This window comes from Neoarius graeffei, chromosome 19 (assembly GCF_027579695.1).
Source record: "Neoarius graeffei isolate fNeoGra1 chromosome 19, fNeoGra1.pri, whole genome shotgun sequence".
In the NCBI taxonomy this organism is placed as follows: domain Eukaryota; kingdom Metazoa; phylum Chordata; class Actinopteri; order Siluriformes; family Ariidae; genus Neoarius; species Neoarius graeffei.
This window is the reverse complement of record NC_083587.1, coordinates 68,886,316-68,913,940: the sequence shown is the minus strand read 5'-3', so window position 1 is coordinate 68,913,940 and position 27,625 is coordinate 68,886,316. Positions and strand designations below refer to the sequence as shown.

Below are 27,625 nucleotides of genomic sequence, written 5' to 3'. Positions count from 1 at the left end.
CACACACACAGCAGTTCATACACCAGCCTCATGTTCCGGTACTGCACACCACACGCCCTCATCCGCTTCCCCCAGCCGTGTGCATCAGGAAGCATCGACTTGCATTGAACTAAGGTCGCTAACATGTTAGCTGGTTTGCTAACTAGCCAGCATGCTAACTAGCTAGCATAGTTCCATTAGCAGTACTGTACAGTGACAGAGTGCAATGCATTCTGGGTATATAAATGGAACAAGTCCTTTAGAGTGCAATCCTAGGGTACTTCATGAAGGGGTAGTGGACAAGGGCATGTGGAGAACAGGACAGGAAGTGTTTATAAACCAGGAAATGCATGATGGGACATTACTGGAGCTTTATGAGGCGTTATTAGAGTCTGACTCAGCACGGTTACTGAATGGTGAAGCATTATGAGCAGTTACAGTGACAACGCAGTGTGTGTGTGTGTGTGTGTGTGTGTGTGTGTGTGTGTGAGAGAGGAAAGCGGGCGTCAGTGTGAGAGGAAGCGAAGGTTCAGTAGCATGCAGTCACACTGCAGCGTTAATCACTGCTCTGATTAACCACCGACAAAATAAACAAAACCACGAACCGCTGAGATCACTTCCTCCTCACACGAGGTGTCAGAGGTCACGCTGTCCGATCTGCTCAAGAGAAACACCTCAGGAATCAACCAAAACCCAACTCTGCACGTCTTTACTCTGTCCATCGCCTGACTAATTAGCAAATAAATCCCTCACCTGGAGAAGAACACCGATTTAAAATTATTTTATGACCATAAAGTAAAGCGCAGTAACACCAGGGACGCCTTTACTTCCTGTTTATACTTTTCTGTGGACCAGGAACTGTAAGGGGCGGAGCTTACAGCACTAAACATCTCTGATTGGTCAAACCCTCTCTCTCTCTCTCTCTCTCTCTCTCTCTCTCTCTCTCTCGTGCTTTGGTATTTTATCTCCTCCTCTCTAAACTAAAGTTTAATAATCCGTTACACTGAGAGGCGTCACTGCAGGATACAACAATCATACACAATGAAATAATGAATAAGTAACTGAACAAACAAACAAACAAACAAACAAACAAACAAAAACACAAACACACACACAGGTAATAAGGATTTTTGGAGACTAACCTGATTTTGAGGGCTTTGATACTCAGCAGGTTGTCAGTGCTGTACTCCATCACTCTCTCAACCTCCATCATTCGCTCTGCCTCCTGACACACACACACACACACACACACACACACACACGGATAATGAGGAAATCTGAGATAGTTGAAGTTAATTAAATGCTATACACACAATAATAATAAATTTGTATTATTGTGACCTCTTTGGCGAGCTTCTTGTCATCCTCCTTCTTCTTCTTGCTCTCTGGCATCAAGTCATCCAGCCAGCTGAGCTCTCGCTTCGTAAAGCAGAAATCAAGAAGCTTCCGGACAAACACCAGGGCCAAGACCTACACACACACACACACACACACACACACACACTAACTGTACTCCATCACTAGTATTTCTCCAAAGCTGTGTGTCCTGAGCATTAGAGACAATAAAAGCCCGGTCCCACAATACCAATAACCAGAACTACAACTCTAACGATATCTATAAATAAATAATTCCCCTGCAGTTCATGTGGTCGGAGCTCACACCAGACCGACAGCGATCCCTGTAGCCCAGGCCCGAGTTTATCCGTATCGGTGAGATCGCTTCTGGAGCGACGTTTCCAGGCCTGGACCTGACCCTGTAAAACATCTGACCAATCAGGTCACTGTTTACATGTGACGCTGTCGGAGCGTGTGATATTTTTCCCCGGGCCTCTTTCTACATCCTTCTTGCATCGTGAAGTCATGGAATACAGAGTCACAGAAAATTAAAAAAAAATACAAAGCGCAGATCTTTTATTCACAGATGTGATTTTCAGCGAAATATCAGCAGTAAATTAATGACGTAAACATATAAAAGCAGGCAGGATATTTTAATCACGATCTTCAGCAGTCCAAACATTTAATTGTTTTAGACGTCTTAATTTTTTTATCCGTGATGCATCATCTGTATGAAACTGGTAATAAACTGAAACATCCGTGACCAATCCGTAAATTATTAGCATCCACGATGCGTCCATATTAAAATCTGTAACCACTCTGCATTTTGTATCCTTTTTTATGACAGTTTCGTAGTCCGTGACCTGTGCGTATTTTCTCAGCCACCGGAGTGTGGGCATGGGCTGTTCTGGAGTGCAAGCTGTCCAGTACGACCCGGAATAATGTGCTACTATTTGGGAAAAACTCCCATGACTATTCCTAAGTTGCATGTGTTTATTTCCCTGAGCGTCAGGACCGAGTGAGATTATAGTTGTGGTGTTTCTGCTGCAGACTGGAACTAAACTCGGGCCGAGGGACAGTCAGAGCTGGAGTTACTGGGACAGTTATCGGTGTTGTGGGACCGGGCCCTTACACACCATTTATTTGAGAGTGTGTTTTTTTTTTTAACCGAAGTATGAAAGTTCATGATTGTGGCAGCGGGGGCGTGGTCAAGCAGCGGTCTGTGACCAGAGGGCGGAGTCAGGGAAGGTAAGTGGCAGAATCACTGCACCTGAGGTTGATTAATGTGTTTGTGTGACCGCGCCCTATTTAAGGAAGAGAGTGAGAGCAGAGCGGGCTCTCTCCCCAACCAGACCACAACAGGTGTGAGTGAGTGAGTGAGTGAGTGAGTGAGTGAGTGAGTGAGTGAGAGAGAGAGTGAGTGAAAGCAAGCTGAAAAGCTATAATAAACGGGTTTTGTGAACTCAGTTCTGGCCTGCCGTCCTTCTGTGCTCCACCCACCCATCCAAACTGCTACAGTGATGTAACAGGAAGTTCTTCATCCTGCTGACTTCTACTCAAATTATTTTTCCCTCTGTCCACCAAGGTGAAGTGTGTGAGACGGAGCCGCTTGCTCTGGAGACTGCGAGTGTGATTTATAATTATGTAAATGTTTACCATCATGGGAAAAACCACTGCAGCAGACGAGACCTTGATGATCCACAGCAGCACGAGGCAGGTGAGCTGTACGATGGTGAACACGTGGACCTTCCACAGAGGAACGTAGCGCAGGTAGATCAGATCAGGCTGGTGCTTAGCAGGCATCCCGAACAGCTTAATACGGTCAAAGAACTGCAGAACACACACACACACACACACACACACACACACACACACACCTTTCAGGCAATGCGTTTAATTTAAAATACATGTTTAATTTGGATCATCAGCTCCCATCATGGCTATACAGCAGCACAGCGGTGAGAAAAAGGAGGTGAATCTGCACGCTGGTGCGAGAACGGTAATAAAAACACACACGATCACCGTGTTTACCTGAATGCCTTTAAGGGACGAGACGCCCATGTAGAGGAAAACTCCATACAGCACCGGCATGGGGATAAACTGGGGAAGAAAATACACACATTATAATAAATAAATAAAATAAAACAAGTCCTTATATGGCCATGACTGAACGCAACCCTGGGGTCCAGCAGAGACGTGGATGGAGTTGCAGGAGGTTTTTACCTTCCAGAGACCTTTACCTTTTAGATTTGTTCTGTGCAAACTTGGTTTATAGAATATTTAATAATAATTAAAACTATAAAAATTACTGACAGACCCTCCAACCCCACACTGCTGCATCCAACGCGCTGTCATGCTGATAAAAACAAGGACGTTTTTACACGGCACGGTCACAGGGTCTATCTAGATACACGGCATTACACACAATTCACACTGAAAACCACGTCTTAGCAAATGAAATTATATCTTGAATATCGTCAAATTTATCTAGCACGTCCTGTCAAAGATTTATTAGAATCAAATAGACTATTAAACCTATTGATAGACATTTTTACTCATTTCAAATATGGAAATCTGGTTCTACTGACAGGTAATCTTACCTACTTTAAACATTTATTTCTAGAAAGAAACTAATTATCTGCTATAGAACAAGAAAATGTACGTTTTGAAACGAATAAATGTGTCTACAAACAGGTTTAATAATCTTCGATCTGGTTTACTGCAATCTGATAACAGGAAATTCAGGGACATTTAACTTTACTCGAGATCTATTCACTTGCTAAGATGTCAGTGCTAAGATGGGTGTGTCACCTTGAGCACGGAGGTCATGAAGACGGATAAGCCCATGAGGATGAAGATCATGAAGCCGGTGACTCGTTGCTCTCTGATTCCCAGGAATTTGGGCTGCTCCCCAGGAGCTGAGCACTGAGACTCCAGCTTCAGCGAGTTCACGTGAGAGATGGAGAGAACGGTGGCGGCTACGAACCACGGCAAACCCAACAGAGAGCACACACCCAACATCACGGCCACCACCAGCAGGTCCAGGTGATACCCACAGCCTTTCTACACACACACACACACACACACACATGTAAAGCTCACACCCGACTGGGATCAGGACACTTCGTCCAATGACCATCTCTTCCAAAGCCTTTCATACACACAATCAATTATTTTATATGTGCGACAAGATCGAGATATAAACAAACCATACTTCATTTAAGGGCGTGCATTAAGCAGATTTATGACTGCGTCTCTCCGTAATAAATGGAAATAAACAATTTTTGTAAAGCAAACGAGTGCCGTAGTACAAGCGCTTCTACACAAAAGAGCAGTGTAAGGGGTGTAAACCAGTAGACCCTCACCGTTACAGGCTGCTCTCGGAGCTTTGAGTCCAGTGAAGCTGTTTAATCAATCGTATCGCCAGTCTTAATAAGGCGTGCGTGCAGTCCAGAGCGCGCCCGAGAGTCCTGCACGAGGAAGGAGGTTTTGTCAAATATTTCTTGGATTTTACATGAATACTGGGTAGGAACCATCGTTCGGAACACACTCGCTGAGAAAGGCAAGTTTGGGGCGATCTTTACTCGCCGTTAGATTTCACAACTCGCGTTTGGCGGCTGGTTAAACCACACGCTGCAAAAACGTGTTCCTCCTTTTTCAAACAAATACCTGAAATATAAAATTATTGATAGTGCGTATGAAAAAGGCTTTAGATGAGAGGTCTTAACTATCAGACGAAATGGCACTGGACAAAGTGTCCTGTATCCACCTGATCTCCTATAACTGCAGGGTTCAGCTGCACGTACAGACCAGGAGAGCACAACTCTGTGTGTGAGAGAGAGAGAGAGAGAGAGAGAGAGAGAGAGAGAGAGACACCTTGAGCTTGTGCTCTTTGCGGTTGATGATAACGGCAGTGATCTGCTGGTCCATGAAGATGAGGATGGTGCAGAGCAGAGCAGGAACCACCGCCGCCAACATCGTCCACCAGGGATTCGAACCCAACGGAGTCATCCACCAACCCCGGTCGTTAGAGGTGGGCTGAACACACACAAAAATATGCATACGCATGTAAAGCAGACCCTGTTCTCTTGTCCTGTAAGCCGGGGTTAATCATCTGGTGCGCTGTATTCTGGGTATGTATGAAAAATATAACATCCATAGTTGAGGAACTCTAGTTTTCTAAACACTAACCGATTTTATCTCCTGCATCAGATCCAACTGTTCAGTTCATCCAAATCACACACTCGTCAGGCCGGAGACATGAGCTCAGAATAGAGAGTTTTCACAAACTTTCATACGTTTCTCATTTCATTCACGTTCTCTGGTCTGATTAGCAGTGAGCTGACCTCACGCCCCATTTAAAAAGTTAAAGTTGATGACAAAAACAGGATGTTAAATAAAAGACAGACAAAACAGGTGGTGTGTTCATTCTCCTCATTAAAATTCAAAACAGATGTGTTCAGAGACTCTGACGTTAACATGAAGCATCACTACGAAACAGTTACGCCAAATCGTCTTATTTATAGCTACAAACATAAACTAATCCCTGACGCATCAACACTAACAGCAGAGACGGCACGACACTGCTGCTGCTCTTCAACACCGACGCCGAAAACGTGAGCAGCAGTCCATATCAAACTCCGCCCAATACCATTTTCTGTAAAAACGACAGTGTGTGTGTGCGCACGTGCGTGTGTGTGTGTGTGTGTGTTACCTCAAAGGTGTCAGGGACGTTGAGTTTGGGTGAAGGAATCCCCACCAGGTAATCCAGCAGCACCATGACCATGATGGTGAGAAAAACTGCAAAATCACTGATGGCTGAGCGAACCTGCACAGCCAACAGGGTGGAACAGGCAGGGGTCAAAGGTCATGATGAGTCAATCATCATCATAATCATCATAAATATTTATGAGCAGAAATGACCATAGTTTTTATTTTTTATTAATTTCACAGCTGACCCTGGTGGGGAAATAGCGTTTGGTCCGGAACTGTTTGAGGAAGGCAGAGAGGAAGAAAGTGGTGAAGAAGAGGATGACGGACCAGAACAGGACGTCGGGGATGAAGGGGCCGTGATCGCTACACGCTGGACCCACAAACACACCCTTCAGCTTCTTACACACCTGCACATCACACACACAGTAACACGGACAGGTTTAGAGCAGAGTGGTGTACAGCGACCCCCCACCCCCACACACGTACAGTCATATCCAGTTCACTCCAGCTGATTGAGTCCGGGGTGAAGCCAGTCTGATTCCACAGGTCGGTGAGCTCAGGTGTGGCGTTCAAAGGTGGAGAACACTGACACCTGAGAGAGAGAGAGAGAGAGAGAGAGAGAGAGAGAAAGAGAGAGAGAGAGAGAGAGAACTAGCATTATTAGAAAGTTGTTTGCTAATTTTTTACTTATGCTAACACTGCACTTCATCTTTTGTAGATGCATTTTGTGTTTGCAGACGCATGTGGAGACGACCTTGACGAGCTTGCTGATGTAACAAGTTCCCATGCTGCATTCTGCAGAGATGTGATAATTCCATGCAAGAAAGTCAAAATCTATCCCAACAATAGACCATGGGTGAACAAATCAGTTAAATCCAGCATCCAGGCTAAAAAGAATGCTTTCAAGCAAGGTTCTATTGTCTGACATACAATCAGCTACTAAAAACATGAAAATGGAGAGACTAAACGCAAAACAGAACTATAAGGAAAAATTAGAACACAACATGTCCAGGAACAAGCTTGGTTCAGCATGGTCATGTATGAAAAGTATTGCAGGCATCAATAAGTCTGACTCAAATAATGGCAGTAGCATCACCCTTGAGGGCTTTGACTCAGATTTTAATCTTGCAAATGCACTTAACAGTTTTTATAATCGTTTTGATGTAGCGGATTTTAAACCTGAAATAAAGGACCTGAGACGTAAACTAATGGACCAGGATCATTTTAATATAAGAGACGAAGACATAGTGAGAGCATTCAAATACATAACAACAAATACAGTAAGAGCCAAGGACCGGATGCTATCTGCGGCCGCCTTCTCAAAACATGCTCTGAATTATTGGCCCCAATATTCCATCACATATTCAATAAGTCCCTAGAAACACAGCATGCGCCAAAATGCTGGAAGGACGCTGTGGTAGTCCCAGTCCCCAAATCCAACTGCCCTAAAGTGCTGAATGACTTCAGACCTATTGCTATAGTGATGAAAACCTTTGAAAAACTAGTAAAATCTGAAGTCATGATGAAAACACAGCCGAATATGGACGCTTTGCAGTTTGCCTATAGACCACGAAGGGGAGTCGAGGACGCCACGGCCGCCCTTTTAAATTAGATTTTTAAGCATCTAGAAGGGAAAGCCACCCATGCTCGGCTCTTGTTTATTGATTTTATGTCTGCTTTTAACGCAATCCAACCGCATGTTTTAATAGAAAGGCTTGAGGGGCAGTTCAGCTTGAGTAACAACCTTTTGGGGTGGATTTTAAACTTTTTAATAAATCGAACACAGAGAGTAAGGATCAACGGCACCCTGTCTGACCAGACCTGCAGCTCCACCGGGTCACCACAAGGATGTGTACTGTCCCCTCTCCTTTTTATTTTATATACAAATATGTGTCGCAGCAATACAGTGAACAGATCTATTTTAAAATACGCAGATGATACAGTGATTGTGAGCTTACTGCAAGGCGGGGAGGCAGGTCATGGCCCAATAGTGGAAGAACTTACAGAGTGGTGTAACAAATCATTCCTGCAGATAAAGATCTCGAAGACCAAAGACATGGTTATTGATTTGAGAAAGCACAACCAGATCCAGATGCCCACAGAAATTAATGGTCAGAAAGTGGAGAGTGCAGACAAGTAGAAATACCTTGGCATCATTACTGACAACAAGCTCACACTTGAGGTAAACTGTGAAGCTGTTTTTAAAAAGGCCAACCAGCGTCTGCATTGTCTGAGGAAACTGTCTTACTTTCACACTGATCGAACCTTGCTTACCCTCTTTTATCGTGCTTTTATTGAATCTACCGTATCTTATCTTTCTGCTTGGCGTGCTGGTTCAACAACCTGTCTCTTAAAAACAAGAATTCCCTTTTTCAAATAGTTAAGTGGTCTGGCAGGCTGACTGGAGAGCCACAACTTAGTCCTGAGACCCTGTACACCAGACAGCTGCAGACGATAGCTGGTTCCATGCTGGAAGATCGCTCTCACCCGCTGTATAAGGAATTTCAGCTCCTTCCATCTGGTTACAGATCAGTGGCGGCTGGTAGTCCTTCAAACAGGGGAGGCTGGTCGGTTACGATATTTCCAGAATTTTGCCCATACTCTTGCCTCTGATCTGGCTGATTGTTGGCAGCGTCACAAACTGTGAAATAACAGGTTCTTTTGGCCCATTAGCCTACTGTCCAATATACATGATGGTGGTGTTGGGGGGGGGGGGGGGGGGTATATTTTAACATTTTATATTTTAAAATTGTGGCATGTTGTTTAAAAATTGACCTCGGCTGTGTTTTTGTTTAAAAATGTTTTCCAAATTGTAGCTGTGTTTAATTCATATCCAGAAAAACATATATTCCAATATAATATACTCAGCATAAACATTTTAAATAGAGTCTATATTTTTGGTCCATCCATGACATATTACTAAAGTAACCTATTTACTGTTGTTGATGTGGGTCACTTGCTGTTAGCCAATTCACTTTCTCGTACCAGGAGAGCTGAAAGGAACGAGTATTATTCCCTACCTTTTTCACCAAGTCAATTTGAGGCGTTGGTCTACCCTGCTCTTTAATTTTAATTTTTTCCTCGAAAGGAAGACTGGCAAATGGCTTCGCCAAAATTAAATCAGCAATGCTTGGCATCCGTGCGCAGCTTTCTTGCTAGCTGACTAGCCCCCTCAAGTTCAAGTTCAGTCACTCAAATAAACGAAATTTCTGGAACTAAGATAGCAAACTTGACAACACTATATTTACACTTTATTTACAGTGAAAATATATACAAACTAAAAAAGCTGGTAGAAACCGTATGTAATGAATGAAATCGAAATGTAAGCCGATCTCTTACAATACACCACAGCACTTGCGAATCCGCATGGGACTGAACTGATGTTGCCAGATACTGCTGACGTTATTCAGCCCAAAATATGTTCAAAACCCACCAAAATGCACTTAAAACCGCCCAATCTGGCAACACTGTACCACTGCCTGTCTATAGTTGAAACGAGCTGTCAATCAAAGAAAATATCTGGCCGCTTTCACCAATCACCAGTCTCCTTGCGGAAACTGCCATGTCCCTCCCACTGTGAGGCTGGGAGTCCGTGGGCGGGCATTTTCGCAGTATTTGTCCAATAACCGTCTTGCATTTTGATATTGAAAAGCGCAGAGCTCCCAAATGCCACTGAAGTGCACTGAGGCTGGGCTGCATCGCGCTGTCACGAGGGGGAAAAACTCACGCACACATTAGGCGAACTGGGGAAAGTTATAACGGAATGATTTCGCACTGTAGTGGGTTGAGCACATATATTTCTATGATTCTGGATCTGAAATAGCAATGTTATAAGGTCGGCTATAACATAAGCCTAGCGCAATTCATCCTACACGATGTTCGTCATTTTTAGAGGAGGCTGAGCCTCCCTCGCTGTCTTAGAGCAATCGCCCGTGTTACAGATGCAACCTACCTGTCTGCAAGACAAAGCGTTTCAGAGGAAGTTTTGTCGCCTCTGCTATTAGAGAGATTAATAATATAACTTCTAAACATAGGCTGTAATAGCACAATTTATTTTATTTGTTTTATAATTAATTTTTTATTTGTTTGTATAGTTAAGGATCTTATCAGTCTCATTTTATTACATATTCATCAATCTATCATGGCAGGTATATCACTGTTTTTTTTTTTTACACAATGTGACACTGTCACTCTAGGACGCGCTACGTTGGTGCTGTCTAATGTTTACTGCTTTTAAACATTTCTGTAATATTTTAAATGTTTGTATGTTAAGTGTGTCCTTTGTTTTAAATGTTTTGTATGAGTGGAGATCACTTGGCTGCACAACAAATCTACCTTTGGGTACAAATAAAAGTTATCTAATCTAATCTAATCTAATCTAATCTAATCTAATCTAATCTAATCTAACAGCTACTGTAACTTGTATTTTATTTATTTTTATCTGAAGCAGTGTCCAGTGTAAACAAGCACAGAGTGACACCAAATCAAATAACCAAAATAGAAATAAGATAGATAAGACGTTATGAACATTACACACTGCTGCTTTAATACTGAACATTACACACTGCTGCTTTAATACTGAACATTACACACTGCCACTTTAACGCTGAATGGGCACCCTACCTGTAGAAGGTGAGGTTGTCCAGGTTGTTATGCATGTTAATGGGAAACTTCTCCCTCAGGTCGACGAGCTTCTCCACTGCCTCATAGATGAAGATGATGCAGATGAGAGCGGCGAAGGCTTCCTCCGTGAACCGCGTGATGTAACACACCAGAGAACTCGCGTCTGTTGCCACCAACACCACACACAGGAACGCCGTCCACAAACCAATACTGGTGCGCAGGGGGAGGTAGGACAGCCCATAATCACTGCATGCACACACACACACACACACACACACACACACACACACAAAGAGGAGGCTGTAATGCAACCAGCATTTACAAGCTGAGATGTTTGTACCACCAGGTGGCACCATAACATTACAACAGAAGTTTGATTAGTTTTAAATTGGTCCCGGCTCACAGAGCAGTGTGGCGTTCAGTCTCTGACCTGCAGAAATTGAAGAGGATTCTCTCAAACACCAGAACTGGACCGGTGCTGCCCAGAATCGTGAGGGGCTGACCGGCGAAGAGAGAGTATGCCACTCCAGTCAGAGACGCACCAAATAATGACTCAATAGCACTCTACACAAAGAGAGAGAGAGAGAGAGAGAGAGAGAGAGAGAGAGAGAGATGGTCATGTTCAGGTTTACATTTTCATTACATTACCATTAAACGCTACACTGCTGTTAACATTACCTTACTAATCACACAGATTTAACAGCACTAGCGTATAGGTGTTAACGTTACATACGTTCATGCTGGCAGGTGATGAGTCACTTAGGTCTCTTGTGGGTGTGTAACGACCACTATTGTTTTTGCTTGTGGGTGTGGCCTGTCTTGTGTTTTTTAACTTATGATGAAACAATAGCTTTACATCACTTCAAAAGCCAACAAGTGAAATGGGAGTTAGACTGATCCGAGGAATCATTCAACTTGATCAGGTCACACCAGATTTACACAGAATTGAGAAAATCCAACCAGAATTTAAAAAAAACCTAGAACAGACAGACAGACAGACACTCATGGTGCAGTAGTGCACACTACAGTACGATGTTCCTGAGCTGAAAAACCTGATAGAGAAACTCACGATGTTGTTCTTGGTAATTTCTCCCAGCAGGCCACCGAACGTGATGACGGGAGACATGCAGGCGCAGTACAGGAACAACACCGACGCCAAACACTGCAGACTGAACGCATCACGCACATCACTCCAATAAAATGGAGCTTTCCTCTTCACATCCAACACCAGACCACCAAATATCCTGCCAGAGAGAGAGATGCATCAAAACAAAATCAAACCCGCCCCCTCCCCTCAAACTCCATTCTCTTCGCCTTAAACCCTGCCTCCTCACAAAACCCAGCCCTGTACCCCTGCCCTGCCCCTCAAACTCCACCTCTGATCCAGCACACACACACACACTTCAGCTCCATTTAAAAGTTGCTGTAATTCTCCGCATCACTTTAATGCCATTTTAATGAGGCGGTCTCTCTGAGCCTCTCTTCTCTCTCATTCACACACACACACACACACACACACACACACACACACACACACACTCATCAGAACCGACTTATGGCAAATCAAATCCACCACTAATGCTAACACACACACTGACCCGGCTCTTTGATGTAGAGGTGGGTGGAATTACTATTAACTAATTAAAAAAAAAAAAAAAAAAAGGCCGTGTATGTGTTCTTACCGTCCTGTCCTCTTCAGTTCTGGCCCTGTGTGATGCTCCTCCTCTTTGATGACCTCAGATTGGGGGGCGGGGCCATTCGGCACTGGCATCTTCCTTTTCTCCTGCACGCGTGCGCGCGCACACACACACACACACACACCCCATATCAGTTCAACTTCACAGTTGTGTTGATCAGATCTCTCCCATTAACCCCGCCCTCTGATACTTCTCAGTGCTGTGATTGGTGGAGGACATGGTCACCTGAGACGGGACATTTTTAGGTGGTTCTATGCGGATGGTGGGGTCCCACTCGCCCGGCGGGAGAACCGTCACCTGATCCAGAAACTCATCAATCCCAGACAGCAGGTCATTCCTGTCTTTAGCCTTATACGCAACATCATGGAAAACCTAACACACACACACACACACACACACACACTATAATTATTGTTGTTTTTTTTAAGTCAGAACTGTACATAAGACTGTTGTACAATGTGTGTTAACACTTTATCCTGTTGTCTGGCATGTGCGTGCAGAGGCTCCAACTTTCCCGCCGTGGGCAGGAGATCTCCCACTTTAGGGAACATTTGGAAAATCCTCCCGACCTCCCGCTGACAACATAAAAATCTCCCGCCCGCCCTTACTACACAGGGTTAGTTAAAAAACTAAATATGAATGAATTAATTTATTTTTATTTTTGAACATGTATAAAAAAATGTATGTAACTATTTGTACATACAAAAGAAAGAAAACGAGAAATTTAAAAAAAATAAAATACATAAAGAGCTAAGACATTACAAAACACCGCACACTGTTTGAAAAAGGAGTGGGAAGAAGTACAATACTTTTTTAATTTCCCACCCCTTTTTAACTACCCCGAAATCCAAACTACATTAATACTCCTATAGAAATATATACCATATATACACTTCATAAATATCTATATAAATATATAATTACAAAAATATATATATACACTATATACCATATATACACTTCATAAATATCTATATAAATATATAATTACAAAAATAAATATCTACTACATACCTATCCCTGTAAATATGAATATATAAACTATCCCCATAAATAAATATATACCATATACTAAGTTAGTTCTAATATAACAATCAACCCTATTCTATTTATCCCTCATCATCCTCCGCTAACATACTTCCTCTTCTATATACTTGTTTAAAAATATTTTTTGTACCTTTTTTAAAACAGATTTATATTTGCACTTTGTTTTATTTCTGTCTCCAGTCTGTTCCATAAAGTCACCCCACAGCTCGATACGCACATGCTTTTCATATTTGTTCGAACCTTTGGTTTTTTAAAATTTAGGTCTCCCCTTAGATTATATCCCCCCTCTCTCTCACTGAACATTCCTTGTATATTTTTTGGCAATAGATTATTTCTCGCTTTGTGCATTATTTGTGCTGTTCTGAATTTGACCAGATCCATAAATTTCAGCATGTGTGATTTTATGAATAGTGAGTTTGTGTGATCTCTGTATCCTGTTTTGTTTATTGTCCTTATTGCTCTTTTCTGTATTGTACATATCGGCTGCAGAGTGGTTTTGTAGGTGTTTCCCCAGACTTCGACACAGTCAGTCAGATATGGCAAAAATAATGAGTAATATAGAGTATACAAAGATTTGCAATCAAGAATATGTTTTGTTTTCCACAGAATTGCCGAGCACTTTGCCAGTTTTGCTCGTACGTATCCTACATGAGGTTTCCAGCAGACTTTAGGATCCAAAATCACACCAAGAAATTTAATTTCCTGTACCATTTCTATCTTAGTATTGTCTATTATCAATTCTACATTACAATCTATTTTGTGTCTCCCAAACAACATGATCTTTGTTTTGCTTAGATTTAATGATAATTTATTTTTGTCAAACCATAGTTTTAGTTTATTTATTTCAGTTGTGATTATCTCTAAAGTCTGCTGCAAATTCTCACCGGAACAAAAAATATTGGTGTCATCTGCAAACAAAACAAATTTCAGTACTTGCGAAACTCTACATATGTCATTGATACATATTATGAATAATTTCGGACCTAATATTGACCCCTGTGGTACCCCGCATGTAATGTTCATGAAATCAGATTTATGGTCACCTATCTGCACAAACTGTTGCCTGTTTCTTAGAGAGCTCGACAGCCAGCTCCACCCAACTCCCCTAACACCGCACTTTTCTAGTTTACTTAATAATATACTGTGATCAATGGTATCAAATGCTTTTTTTTAGGTCCACAAATACTCCAATTGCTATTTTTTTATTGTCTATACAGTTTGTGATTTCCTCTATTAGTTCCATTAGTGCCATCGATGTTGATCTGTCCGTTCTGAATCCATATTGACTGTCTGTAAGGAGGTTGTGTTTTTCAATGAATTTGTCCAGTCTATCTGAAAAAAGTTTTTCGAGTATTTTGGAGAATTGGGGGAGTAAAGAAACAGGCCTGTAGTTTGTGAAATGGTGTCTATCTCCGGTTTTAAACAATGGTATTACTTTTGCAATTTTCATTTTGTCTGGAAATGTACCTGATTGAAAAGATAAATTGCAGATGTGGGTGAGTGGTTTCACAATTCCCTCAATAACTGTCTTTACTGTTAACATGTCTATATCATTCCAGTCTGCAGAGGTTTTGTTTTTACATTTTCTTACAATTTGCATAATTTCTTCCTCATCAGTTGCAGTTAGAAAAATTGTACTTGGATTTCTGTCCCCCAAATCTTCTATTTCCCCACATTGTGTTGTCTCAAGTTCCTTTGTTTTTGCCGCTAAATCTGGTCCCACATTTACAAAGAATTGATTAAAACCATTCACCACATCCTCCATATTATTTATGGTCTTATCATTTTCAGTGTAGTACTCCGGGTAATTTGTAGTTTTGGATCCATTTCTCACAATACCATTTAGTACAGTCCATATACCTTTAATATTGTTTTTATTTTTCTCCACTAATTTATTATAATAGTCTTTCTTACATATCCTCATAATATTAGTTAATTTATTTTTATATTTTTCCTCTGCCTCTATAGTTCGATGCTTTAAGAATTGTCTGTATAATATATTTTTCTTTTTGCAGGCGTTTTGTAGCCCCTTGGTGACCCACGGACTATTTGTATATTTATGTATATTACTGTATTTCTTTATAGGACAATATTTATTATATAGTTCATTGAATATTATTAAAAAGTCCTCATATGCTTTAGCAACATATTTTTCTTTATAAACTACATTCCAGTCCTGTATTATTAAGTCATTTTTTAGTGCAATCATGGTTTCTTCAGTTTTCACTCTTATATATTTATAATTTTTAGTATCCTTTTTCTTGCTATAATTACAGTAATATACATTATAAATAGGTAGGTGGTCACTGATGTCTGTTAATAGTAGTCCACTCTCTGTATTATTTTCCAGGATATTAGTAAATATATTATCTATTAAAGTGGTGCTGTGAGAAGTGATCCTGCTTGGTCTGGTAATAGTTGGATACAGTCCCATACTGAACACTGAGTTAATGAACTCTTCTGTCCTTTTGTGTTTCTTATGATTTAAGAGGTCGATGTTAAAATCACCACAGATGTACATGACCTTCTGTGCTGATTTTATAAACATACTTTCCATCCAATCTATAAAAACTTCTATGCTTGATCCAGGAGATCTGTATATACAGCTCACCGTTATATTTTTCATTTTTTCACAGCATATTTCTACTGTAATACACTCCATCCAATCATCAACAGCTACCGTCATTTTGTTATTAATTTTATATTCCAAACTATTATCAACATATATTGCCACTCCCCCTCCGCTTTTGTTCTTTCTGTTGATATAATTAAGTTCATACCCGTTCAGCTCAAAATCTACTCCCATCTCATCATTGATCCAAGTTTCTGATATGGCTATTATATTGAATGGAGGATTGAACTGACTGAGATATTCCTTTATTTTATGGAAACTGGCATACAGACTTCTGGTATTGAAATGAATAATTGATATCTTATTTCCTTCTCTGATTGTTGCATTGTATTGATTTTCAGATTCATATATATATAAATAAATAAATAAATAATTTAGGGGCGGCACGGTGGTGTAGTGGTTAGCGCCGTCGCCTCACAGCAAGAAGGTCCTGGGTTCGAGCCCCGTGGCCGGCGAGGGCCTTTCTGTGTGGAGTTTGCATGTTCTCCCCGTGTCCGCGTGGGTTTCCTCCGGGTGCTCCGGTTTCCCCCACAGTCCAAAGACATGCAGGTTAGGTTAACTGGTGACTCTAAATTGAGCGTAGGTGTGAATGTGAGTGTGAATGGTTGTCTGTGTCTATGTGTCAGCCCTGTGATGACCTGGTGACTTGTCCAGGGTGAACCCCGCCTTTCACCCGTAGTCAGCTGGGATAGGCTCCAGCTCGCCTGCGACCCTGTAGAACAGGATAAAGCGGCTAGAGATAACGAGACCGTTCAAAAACCGTTCAAAAGTTTGGGGTCACTTTGAAATGTGCTTATTTTTGAAAGAAAAGCACTGTTCTTTTCAATGAAGATCACTTTAAACTAATCAGAAATCCACTCTATACATTGCTAATGTGGTAAATGACTATTCTAGCTGCAAATGTCTGGTTTTTGGTGCAATATCTCCATAGGTGTATAGAGGCCCATTTCCAGCAACTCTCACTCCAGTGTTCTAATGGTACAATGTGTTTGCTCATTGCCTCAGAAGGCTAATGGATGATTAGAAAACCCTTGTACAATCATGTTAGCACAGCTGAAAACAGTTGAGCTCTTTAGAGAAGCTATAAAACTGACCTTCCTTTGAGCAGATTGAGTTTCTGGAGCATCACATTTGTGGGGTCGATTAAATGCTCAAAATGGCCAGAAAAATGTCTCGACTATATTTTCTATTCATTTTACAACTTATGGTGGGAAATAAAAGTGTGACTTTTCATGGAAAACACTAAATTGTCTGGGTGACCCCAAACTTTTGAACGGTAGTGTGTATATATAATTAATTTGTGATCGGAAAGTCCCAGCAAAAGTGAAAGGTAAGCTGTATAAGACAGCAGTGAGACCAGCTGTGATGTACGGATTGGAGACCGTCCCCTTAACGAAGAGACAGGAGGCAAAGTTGGAGGTGGCGGAGTTGAGGATGTTAAGGTTTGCGATGGGAGGTTGGACAGGATAAGGAACGAGCACATCAGAGGGACAGCACATGTGGAGAGCTTGGGAATGAAGCTAAGAGAGATGAGACTGAGATGGTACGGGCACATCCTGAGAAGAGATGCAGAGCATGTGGGAAGGAGAATGTTGAGGATGGAGCTGCCAGGCACACGAAAACGAGGAAGGCCAAAGAGGAGATACATGGATGTGGTGAGAGAGGACATGAAAGTGGCAGGTGCGGTAGAGAAGGACGCGGAAGACAGGGAGCAATGGAGACGAAAGATCCACTGTGGCGACCCCTAATCAGGAGCAGCCAAAAGAAGAAGATATATATATATTAGGGGTGTCAAATTATCGCGTTAATTGCAATTAATTAATTACAGTCATACTTAGTGCATTATGTTTTTTTATTGTATTAATCTAATTTTTAATCTCTAACTTTACTGTTTCTGTATGCGAGTTGCCTTTTTATAAAATCCGTTTTTATGTGTTGGGCTTCGTGTGCTTGAGTTGTTGGGGTGGAAAACAATGGTCAGTCACACCTGAAGTGGACAGTGATTGGCTGTCATTGTGTTTGGGCTTGTTTAGCATAAACTGATAGGCTCCCACTGAACTTGGGGAGGACAGGGTGAAGAGACGTGAAAATGGAGGAGCATGTGAGGGTTGTCGGTCTAATGAACGGGAAATTTACATTTCAAAAACGCCCTGACGGCACCATCGATAAAGGTAGAGTGATATGCCTTCTTTGTAAGAAGGAATTTGCTTACCACCGAAGCAGCTCAAGTTTAGCATACCACATCAACGCAAAGCACCCAGTCGCGAGTGCAGCCGCAGCTAACGTTAGCAGCGAAGACGTTAGCAATTTAGCAAGCCATAGCAAAGCTCTTCACCAAACTAAACTCAAGAACACACCACGTATGAGCAAGTCTGCGACCAACAGGCTGGCAAATGTTCTTGCCAAGTAGATAGCGATGAACTGCAGGCCGATAAACATAGTGGAAGACGACGGGTTAACAGAGGTGTTGCGAACCGCGTCCAATGACCCATCATACAAGCCACCGTGCAGGACTAAAATCAGCAAGATGTACGACGGCGAAAAGAAAAACAAACTTGAGATTTTGGTGGAGGATTTGCCCAACTGTGTTGCTATAACTGGAGATCACTGGACCTCAGCTGGCAACCACAGCTATTTGGGGGTGACCGGACACTTTTATTTTATTTTTCTAATTATTTGGAGATTGACAAAAGAACAGCAATATTCCCTCCCTGGTGGTCGAAACTAAAGGTTGCAGGCAGCGCTTGAGACTAGTCTCAAATACAGCGGAATGTAAAAGGCTACGACTGCATCTGTTCAAGTCTGTTAAAAACAATAAATGACTTTATAAAGCCACTTTTTTTGTTATATCTCAATCTTTTGATCTGCCACAATAACGTAATGAATTTAAATGAAAATACCTCAAGTTGAGGGCTTTTCTCAGTAATCTTAGGTGAAATTAAAAAAAGAGATTAATTAGATCAATTAATTACAGATCATAATTAATTAATCTCTCAATTTTTTTAATCTCTTGACAGCACTAATATATATAAAAATAAAACTCGCCTTCGCACCTATGGCACTCAAACTTGTCTCTCTCTGAGCTACTCGCAGACAGGGAGAATCTGCCTCTTTGCAATTTCCCAAGTTGGAGCCTCTGTGTGTGTGTGTGTGTGTGTGTGTGTGTGTGTGTGTGTGTGTGTGTCTGTGTGTGTGTCTGTGTCTGTGTGTGTGTCTGTGTGTGTGTGTGTGTCCACCTCATCAGTCATCAGTGTGGCAATGGAACGGCCGATCTCATGGTACTGTGAGCCTTTACCAACTGGCCCAAGCAGCAAAAACAGGAACCTATGCGTGCACACACACACACACACACACACACACACACACACACACACACACACAACAAGAGGATAAAGTGTTAACATGGCAATTGTATGTGTGTGACCAGTATATATATACACGTGTGTGTGTGTGTATGTGTGTGTGTGAGAGAGACCTTGTGGGGACAGGGACCTCTGTGAGGCCGGTGAGGAGGATGGCGGGTGAGAGACGGATGAAGGCGATGATTGGTCGATCGAGAAAGTCGACTTCACCGACCAGCACGTTGGATGCCTCGGCACCGGGGGGGATCTTCTTCATGAAGTTCATATCCACCTGAGGGTCAAAGGTCAACAGGCCAAGGGGTCAGAAATGTAAAAAAGGTGTGTGAGGGAACGACTGTTTATAGCGGCTATAATGTAAATGAGAACAGGAACATTCCACAACATTCCACTCAACATAATAACGATGCGTCATGACACGATAAAGATCTCATGTTGTTATATGCGACATGTAATAGCATTCGTAATAATAACATGCTGAGATTATAATGATGTGTAATACATGAAGTTATAAAACTAACAGCTGTAGGAAGATACACAGATGTGAAATGTGAATGCAGATGAAACACTGAAACATGATCATGTCCTCAAAACACAGGGATTTCACAATCTCAGATCAGGTGTGTGTGCAGAGAGAGAGCTAGATGATTTAGGAACTGGAGATGAGCATCCGATTCCTCGAGGAACTGCAGGAGTGTTTCCTCATCCTCATTTTCACACTCATTTCAGCATCATGTTTATAAACCAAATCACCGCTTGCAGGGCCCCTCACCGCAGCACCCCTCACCGCAGCGCATTATGGGCAACACACACACGTGGTTGAGTCCGAGTGTGGGAAAGGTGCCCAGGGTTTCCCATGCATAGACCACTGTGTTGCGCAGCGCCACACAATGGATTCCTATCACCACACAATCAGACTCACGATTTTGAAAAAAAAATTCCGTTGCATATCGTTCCGTTCATTCATAATGCTCTTTCTTCTCGTTCACGCGCGCGCACACACCCACACACAGAGAGAGAGAGACGGAGAGACGTGTACACAGGCCTGCCGTTGCGCATATGACAGGTGCCACGGTCTGATCGTGCGCTGGTGTAAATTTACCATGCGCAGACTGATTTTTCCCCCGGACAACTTCCGGGAAGTCTAAATTTACCATTTCTTGCTGCAATTTTGTATCGAGCATTTCAACACATTTGTGGACTAATAGAACGCGAATTGTGATTACAATTGTGAGATTTGATTATTAGTAGACAAGCTGTTGAATATGGAAGAGGAAACAATCGTTTCCCAGCCACAAAATGAAGATCAGCAAAACACACAGTCCAAAGAGGCACGAGACCAGCGAGTCGCCATTTTCAAAAGAAAGATGACCCAATTCTGACTCGGCCCAATGACAGCAGTCTAATTATACCAGGTTGGTAAATTTGACAGAATAACTATATTATAATCATGATGAGTCTCACTCAAACAAATCAATATTCATCAAGATAAAGTGAAAATAGTTTATTTGTGGATCAAGTATGATCATAAATCTCCTATCATACTGGGCTGGTAAATTCTGACTCGGCCCAATGACAGCAGTCTAATTATACCAAGTTGGTAAATTTGAGAGAATAACTAAATTATTATAATCATGAGGAGTCTTACTTAAACAAATCAATATTCATCAAGATAAAGTGAAAATAATTCAAGTATGAACATAAATCTCATATTAGGCTGGTAAATTCAGACTAGGCCCAATTATACCAAGTTGGTAAATTTATACTGTGGTAAGGTTAGACCGTGGCTGCTACAGTTTAAATTTACCTGGTAAATTCAGACTGGTGGTAAATTCAGACCGTGACACCGGACTGCGAGTAGGCCTGTTAGCCTCATTAAAAATAACGAAGCCTTCCCGATTCGCCTTCCGACCCCTTATTTTAAAAGGTAGCCTACGTCGTGCTCGTGATGAGCTTTATCATAGCCTTCTTGGCTTATAGGAAACGGACATCCCTGAGTCAGGCTATAAACCAATTTTGATGCAGACAGTAGCAGCTTGACGCGAGGAACCGGCCTTATTGCATTATCCCGTTTATCCCGCTTCAGCATTCATGCAAGTTATTAATAATGGCTTGACATTCACAATAAATAAGGATTTCCCACTAGCCTAAATAAAATGATGTTATACTCGCGGGGATGCCTAGTTGATGCTATCTGAAGCATAAAATCTGAATATTTTAAGAAACGATGCGGTAGTTGAGAGAGGCTACTGTAGGATAATAATAACTTCATATTTATTTGACTATTATAATTTCATTGACTCTCACTGTTTGCTGCTTTAACCCAGATGAGTATTGAAAAGTTTTTTCTGAATTGCGAGCAGGATTTCTCAGCTATGAATAGGGGAAGCACATAGAAATTCAGTATTCCTTTGTATATTTTTTTGATGTAATGGAAATTTTTAGTGCTTTGATGATGAAGAAAATGTACTTTTTTATCCATAGATTAAAACCGACCTCAGGAATAGGCTCCAAGGGGAACACCTGGCAGCCTGCTTACGAATCTCCATAAATGGTCCCGAACCCAATGACTCCCCTTACGATAGGGCACTGGAGGTTTTTTCAGGAAGCCACGCAGAATTAAATGTTCTGATAGGGCATGCAGGCTTTGCACCAATTAGGGTAATGCTTTTTCATTCCTGTTAGTTGCCTTGGTGTTACCTTAAGTGGTTTCTTACATCTAATTATGATATTTTATTATATTATTATTATTTTGTTGTTACATTGTACTATTTATTTCATTTTAGTATTGGTTGAGGTAAGTGTTGAGTTCAATATTTAAAATAAAAACCTCCAGCTTGTTTTTTGCAATTTATTCCTTGAATGTCAACTAAAGAATGATTGAAAGATTGCCACCAAGAAGGCAAAAAACTAAACTTTAACTTCAGTTTTGGTGAGTCATTTTCATAAATTTAAAAGACAGGTTTTCCACCAACATCAAGCCCAGCAAACTAATGGCCTGCGCTGTAATGTAAAGTTGGGTCGAGGAATGAAACCAGGCAGGGTTCTGGTAAAAACTGTTTTAGCGGTCTTCTCTTAAAGAACTTAAAAGAATTTAGATTGAACTGAATAATCTCAAATGCTTCTTGCAGCTTTAAAATAGTCCCAGCAGGTGACTCTGAAGAAAAATACTGTGTGTTTGAACACCGCCTGCTGTGAACACTTTGCATTATACACCCCAATGACCGACTCCACCAACCGCCACGACACCACCGCGCACGATTCCCTCAGCGGCACAGTGGGGCACCACAAATTGCTACCTGCTCTGTGGGAAACACTGGGTGCCAACACATATTACTGCCAATAAGGTTATAACTGACACCTAACCACCTCGTCAGGTCGTCTAGACAACGCTGTCACTCTTTTGAGTAGAAAAATAAACTCCGACACCAGTGAGGATCCTGCAGAGAAGGAAAATATGACACGCTCTCACACAGATGCATTTCTCTTCCAGCCCATCCGCACGAACTGCACAACTGTTCACTTTTCAGTGGCACATGGACAAGACTAACGCTAGGTAAAGCCTGTAAGCTCCACCCACATCGATCACAAGGCCGAGGCCACTCGATCAATCCTTCATCCCACATTTTATTTTTCCACTTTTGATCATGGTACATTCTGGAAATTTCTAAAAGGTGTTTAATGTAAAGACCTGAATATTCATGGCTGATGGAGACATCATAAAAGCACACTGGCCAATCACAGGCCATGTAGAGACTGAAACACATTTTACAAACCACACACACACACACACACACATCACAACACCATATGATTTAATGACGGCTCATGATCACACACCATCACAGGCCACAGGCTGATTGAGAGGAGGTGATGAGTGACGTCACAGAGGGTTGACTTATAGAGGCGGGACTTACGGTGGGTCGCACAGTTCCACAATGACAGTGGAAACAGATGCGGCGATCTTGTTGTCGTGGCTACCGTGCAGCAAGGGGTGGAGTCAGAGATCAAGTCAGTTCATACATGGATTCATTTCCCTTTATAGCTGAATCAAGATTCACTTCTGAATATGACTCGTGATTCACTTCTAATGTACTGCTTAATCTGAATATAAATGTGTCCATTTTCACACTCAGATCAGACTTTAAATTAGAAAATGAAAAAACACAACCCCTGATTCTGATCTGTAAAGAAAGATATATTTATTATTAGGTGAGACACAGAGGGGTGTGTACTCGAGTGAACAAAACGGCTGTTGTGTGATAACAGAAACCAAGCTGAACAAAGAATGTTCAGGAGAACCTGAGCTTTTATAAGTGCATGTGTGTGTGTAAGTGGATCCCAGTGTGAGCAGGAAGCAAACAGACCCTACTGAAAGAGGGATTTGTTCAAAATAGTAACTGTACCTTACTAAAGTCCACTGTGCTGTTCTCTCTGCTCCCTCCGTTCATCCGGCTCTCACTGGGTTTACTGTTCTCCAGATTCCCCGGAGCAGAGTGTGGAGATGCCATAAGACCTGAGAGAGACAGACAGGAGGGTTAGATGAGGTATAATTAAGTGGCCCAGCCTGAGAGACTGTGAGATATAACCCTAACCCCACTCCCCCTGTTATTATCCTCATTATTATTGCTATGACTAGTATTATGGCTGTTATTACTACTGATAACTCAGTTATTATGGATATTCCTGATATTATTAGTAGTATTATCGTGACACTGAATAACACCTGTTCATGCTTTTTACTGAAAGACAGAGCTATTTTGTGTGTGTGTGTGGGGGGGGGACCAAGGCGGTGTTGGGTATATTCCACTCTCAGTGTGTTAATAATCCCTCACTGCTGTATAAACATGCATCAATCAGACTGAGATAAAAAAAAGTCGCCCTGAGTAAACCATCAAATAACTAACAAACCTGACGCGGGAAGCCGGGGTGGGTGGGGGTGTATATGGATCAGTCACAGAGCTGTGTGCACGCGAGTGTGTGTTTCACATCTACTGCATCTCATTACAAACTTAGTTTGTTTTATTTATTTATGTAAAATAAAGCCTTAACCCAGCGTTAGCGTCTCACTGATGAACAGGGCAGGAGTGTGTAATAAAGTGCAGTACAAGTTTATCACACTGTTTAAAACCCTGACACTAACACTAGTGTCACTGGCAGATGCGTACCTGTAAAACACACACACCAGTGAGATACTGGGAATAAACACCACCCGTGTTATATGAATGCCTTTTGCGTGGTTGGCCGGGGTGTAGTGCTGCCGGTACAGACAGTATTAAAGCATGGTAGATGGAGGTGATAAACTGGTGTGTGTGTTTTTAGGACAAGAGAGACAGACAGAATAGTTGCTGAGAGACTGTGTGTACATACAGTGAGGTGAGACAAAAACAAACAGTGATCTGTGAACACGCACGCACGCACGCCCTCATCCCCCATGTGACGTTGGCACCCCGTATGAGGAGACCATGAACGCACGCACTTCGATTCATTTGTGCACCGTTTGCACACAAAAAACCACACATTTAACCACAACCCTAAACTTAATGTTTAATGTCTCCAAAAGGGTTTGAGCACAATTTTTTTTTTTATTTTACATGCACAAACAAATGAGAATTCTTTGGACTCACTTAGGTGTTAATGTGGTGCTGGTGACATCATGTTTACTGCTTATGTGCATAAAGATGTTTTTAATCCTGCCGTTGCTGTAGATCTGCTCAAATGCCTTAATAATAAAAAACACCACCACACATTTCAATAGTTTCATTTTTAAACCTTTGCATGTTTGTGCGCTGCTGCGTGTCCCAGTAAGTGTAAGGAGTAGGTGTGTGTGTGTGTGTGTGTGTGTGTGTGTGTGTGTGTGTGTGTGTGTGTTGTGCACCTGCGTTACCATCCTGATGATGTGCCCTTAAATAACAGTGAAATACCGCGCATTAACTTCACACCAGGGTTTTGTTGGTCAGTCACACATTCGCTTTCCGCTTCCATGAGATAGCGACACACCAACAATGTGCCTGACCACACCTCATTTTAAGACCAGCACACCCACGGTCACTCAGACGGGCACAAGTACATTTAATATTTAAATAACGTGGGCTCTGGTCGGGAAAATGACAACTGCGTCAGTCTCACACTAGCAAAAGACACTTGCGTTGTGCCGCTTCGCACCGAGTGCAAGATAGAACCCTGAGACAGATACAAAGAGACAGACAGACAGACAGACAGAGAAATCCCATGCTAAACACTAGCTGAGCTTTGCCTTCTGAAGGCGGGGCCAGGTGCAGGAAGTTCTGGGCAGGGCCAGCCACCGCCCCCTCCCTCTCAAAATGGGCAGGGTCACAAAACTGAGACTCCTCCTCCTCAGGTGGGAACAGCACCACCTGTGGGATGTCATCTCTCTCTCCACTACACACGAGCAGCTCAGGCACCTGGGAGGAGGTGGGGCGGGATGCTGGGGGCGTCGCCTGGGGTGTGGTATTCATAGAAGGGGCAGGGCTTGGCTGTGGTTGCAGAAAGTTGAGCATGAAGGAGCCATGAGAGTCTCGGGATGCCCGGCATGACTGAGGGAGGGAGGAGAGTTTCCTAAGTGACAGACGGGAGGCAGAGAGCCCCTCCCCTTTAGGGTGGAGCAAAAGAGGAAGAATAAAAGATGAACAGAATGAAGGAAGAGTAGGCAGAGTTTAGTCATGCACATGACAGAAAATGCAGTGGAGTCAAAAATTTAATAGTGGTGGGGTTTAGTCACGTGCAGAAAATCTCTCACACACACACACACACACACACACACACACACACACACACACACACACACACACACTCTACAGCCACTCAGCACTCACTCTTATTCAGAGCAACGTACAACACACCCAGAGCAGCCTGGGGATCAGCTGGGGGTTTGGTGCCTTGCTCAGGGGTTAGGCTTCACTCGCTCAGGGGCACTTCAGCCATTCCTGCTGGTCCCAAAGCTGCATCTGCATCCTTCAGGCCATGGCTTCCCCAAAAACCACCACTGTTTCTGCCCGGTTTCGAATTGGGGACCTTACACGTGCAAGATGACCGCGATAACCACTACACTACAGAAACGCATGCACACGCACGTGCAGTTAGCAGACTGCTTTACTGAACAGCGACCCCTGATGGACACTCCTTTCCCTACGCAGTAAAAAGCCAAAGACTGAACACGTACACACACCCCACGTTTATGGTTTGTGTTTGTTGCTTGGACAGGAAGTAGATGATACATGTGATAATATTTAAATCTGCATGTTTTGAAAGCGAGGTTCTGCGTGGAGTGTTTTTTTGTTTATTATTTTTAAAGAAAGCGGGGTGTGTGTGTGTGTCAGTCTCACCATTCCGGTCGAGTAAGTGCGGGTCCGAGTGTTTCTTGCCTATGTCAGCAAAGGAGCGCACAAGCGGGATGCGGTTGCTCAGTTTCTTCTCATTCTGGTGATGATGTCGCTTCAGCATGGCCTCCCGAACCTTCTCCCTCAGAGACTCGTCCAGCTGCTTCGACGCCACCATGCTGTCGATGACCATGTCTGACAAGAAACACGGGAATCTCAATCACACCAAGCGGCACAAAGGCTAACGAAGCTACATGCTAACCACGCTAAACGCTGACCAGCGATCTCGTCGATGGTGTTGGCCCTCATGTCGAGCAGCACGGTGCCGTTCATGATGCAGCTGCGGAGCTCGAACAGGCTGTGGAGCGAGAGAGTGGCTACATACGGCTTACTCCATCTCTCACCGCCGTCCTCCACGTCCTCCTCAAACTTCAGCCACCTGCGCGAAAGGGGTGCGATACTGGTTACTGTGTGTGTCTATTGTGTGTGTGTGTGTGTGTGTGTGTGTGTACACACCTGGCCATCTCCTTCCACTCGTACATCTCTCCATCAAGGAAGTGCAGCTCGTCCAGCTCGGTGAACAGGTCATGGGGAATGTGCTCTTCATCATCATCCTCAGTGCCCAGAATAAACTGAACACGCTGAGAGGGCGTGTCTGAGGAAGAGGACGAGGAAGGCCAAGGTTATTCCCCATGTAGTACAAACCCAGAGGACCTTATATGTAGAGTTGAAAACTGTAACGATGCGCTCTGCTCTGCCTGACTACAACTCAGCAGCACTGACTCGCAGGGTTCTACAGCTCCTTCTCCTCACCATTCTGTCTACACTAGAGGATCATCTTCACTACGCAGGGCACTAAATGAGGCAGTAGAAGTAGTGACAATCTAAAACAGTCACACT

At 42.7% G+C, this 27,625-nt stretch overlaps 1 protein-coding gene across 1 annotated transcript in view; it reads right to left on the bottom strand.

Moving 5' to 3' along the window:
* Window positions 1-27,625, bottom strand: part of slc4a7 (solute carrier family 4 member 7) — a 64,386-nt gene that overhangs the window by 2,746 nt on the left and 34,015 nt on the right. The window contains exons 4-23 of the mRNA XM_060900524.1: window positions 27,242-27,380; window positions 27,004-27,164; window positions 26,732-26,920; window positions 23,792-23,901; window positions 19,502-19,659; window positions 19,263-19,350; window positions 12,573-12,719; window positions 12,333-12,433; window positions 11,720-11,894; window positions 11,081-11,214; window positions 10,651-10,896; window positions 6,514-6,619; window positions 6,273-6,434; window positions 6,029-6,142; window positions 5,191-5,352; window positions 4,126-4,377; window positions 3,346-3,414; window positions 2,971-3,144; window positions 1,321-1,449; window positions 1,122-1,204 (exon numbers count right to left, since the gene is read on the bottom strand). Coding sequence (XP_060756507.1) covers window positions 1,122-1,204; window positions 1,321-1,449; window positions 2,971-3,144; window positions 3,346-3,414; window positions 4,126-4,377; window positions 5,191-5,352; window positions 6,029-6,142; window positions 6,273-6,434; window positions 6,514-6,619; window positions 10,651-10,896; window positions 11,081-11,214; window positions 11,720-11,894; window positions 12,333-12,433; window positions 12,573-12,719; window positions 19,263-19,350; window positions 19,502-19,659; window positions 23,792-23,901; window positions 26,732-26,920; window positions 27,004-27,164; window positions 27,242-27,380 — 2,899 coding nt within the window. The remainder of the gene's footprint in view (window positions 1-1,121; window positions 1,205-1,320; window positions 1,450-2,970; window positions 3,145-3,345; window positions 3,415-4,125; window positions 4,378-5,190; window positions 5,353-6,028; window positions 6,143-6,272; window positions 6,435-6,513; window positions 6,620-10,650; window positions 10,897-11,080; window positions 11,215-11,719; window positions 11,895-12,332; window positions 12,434-12,572; window positions 12,720-19,262; window positions 19,351-19,501; window positions 19,660-23,791; window positions 23,902-26,731; window positions 26,921-27,003; window positions 27,165-27,241; window positions 27,381-27,625) is intronic.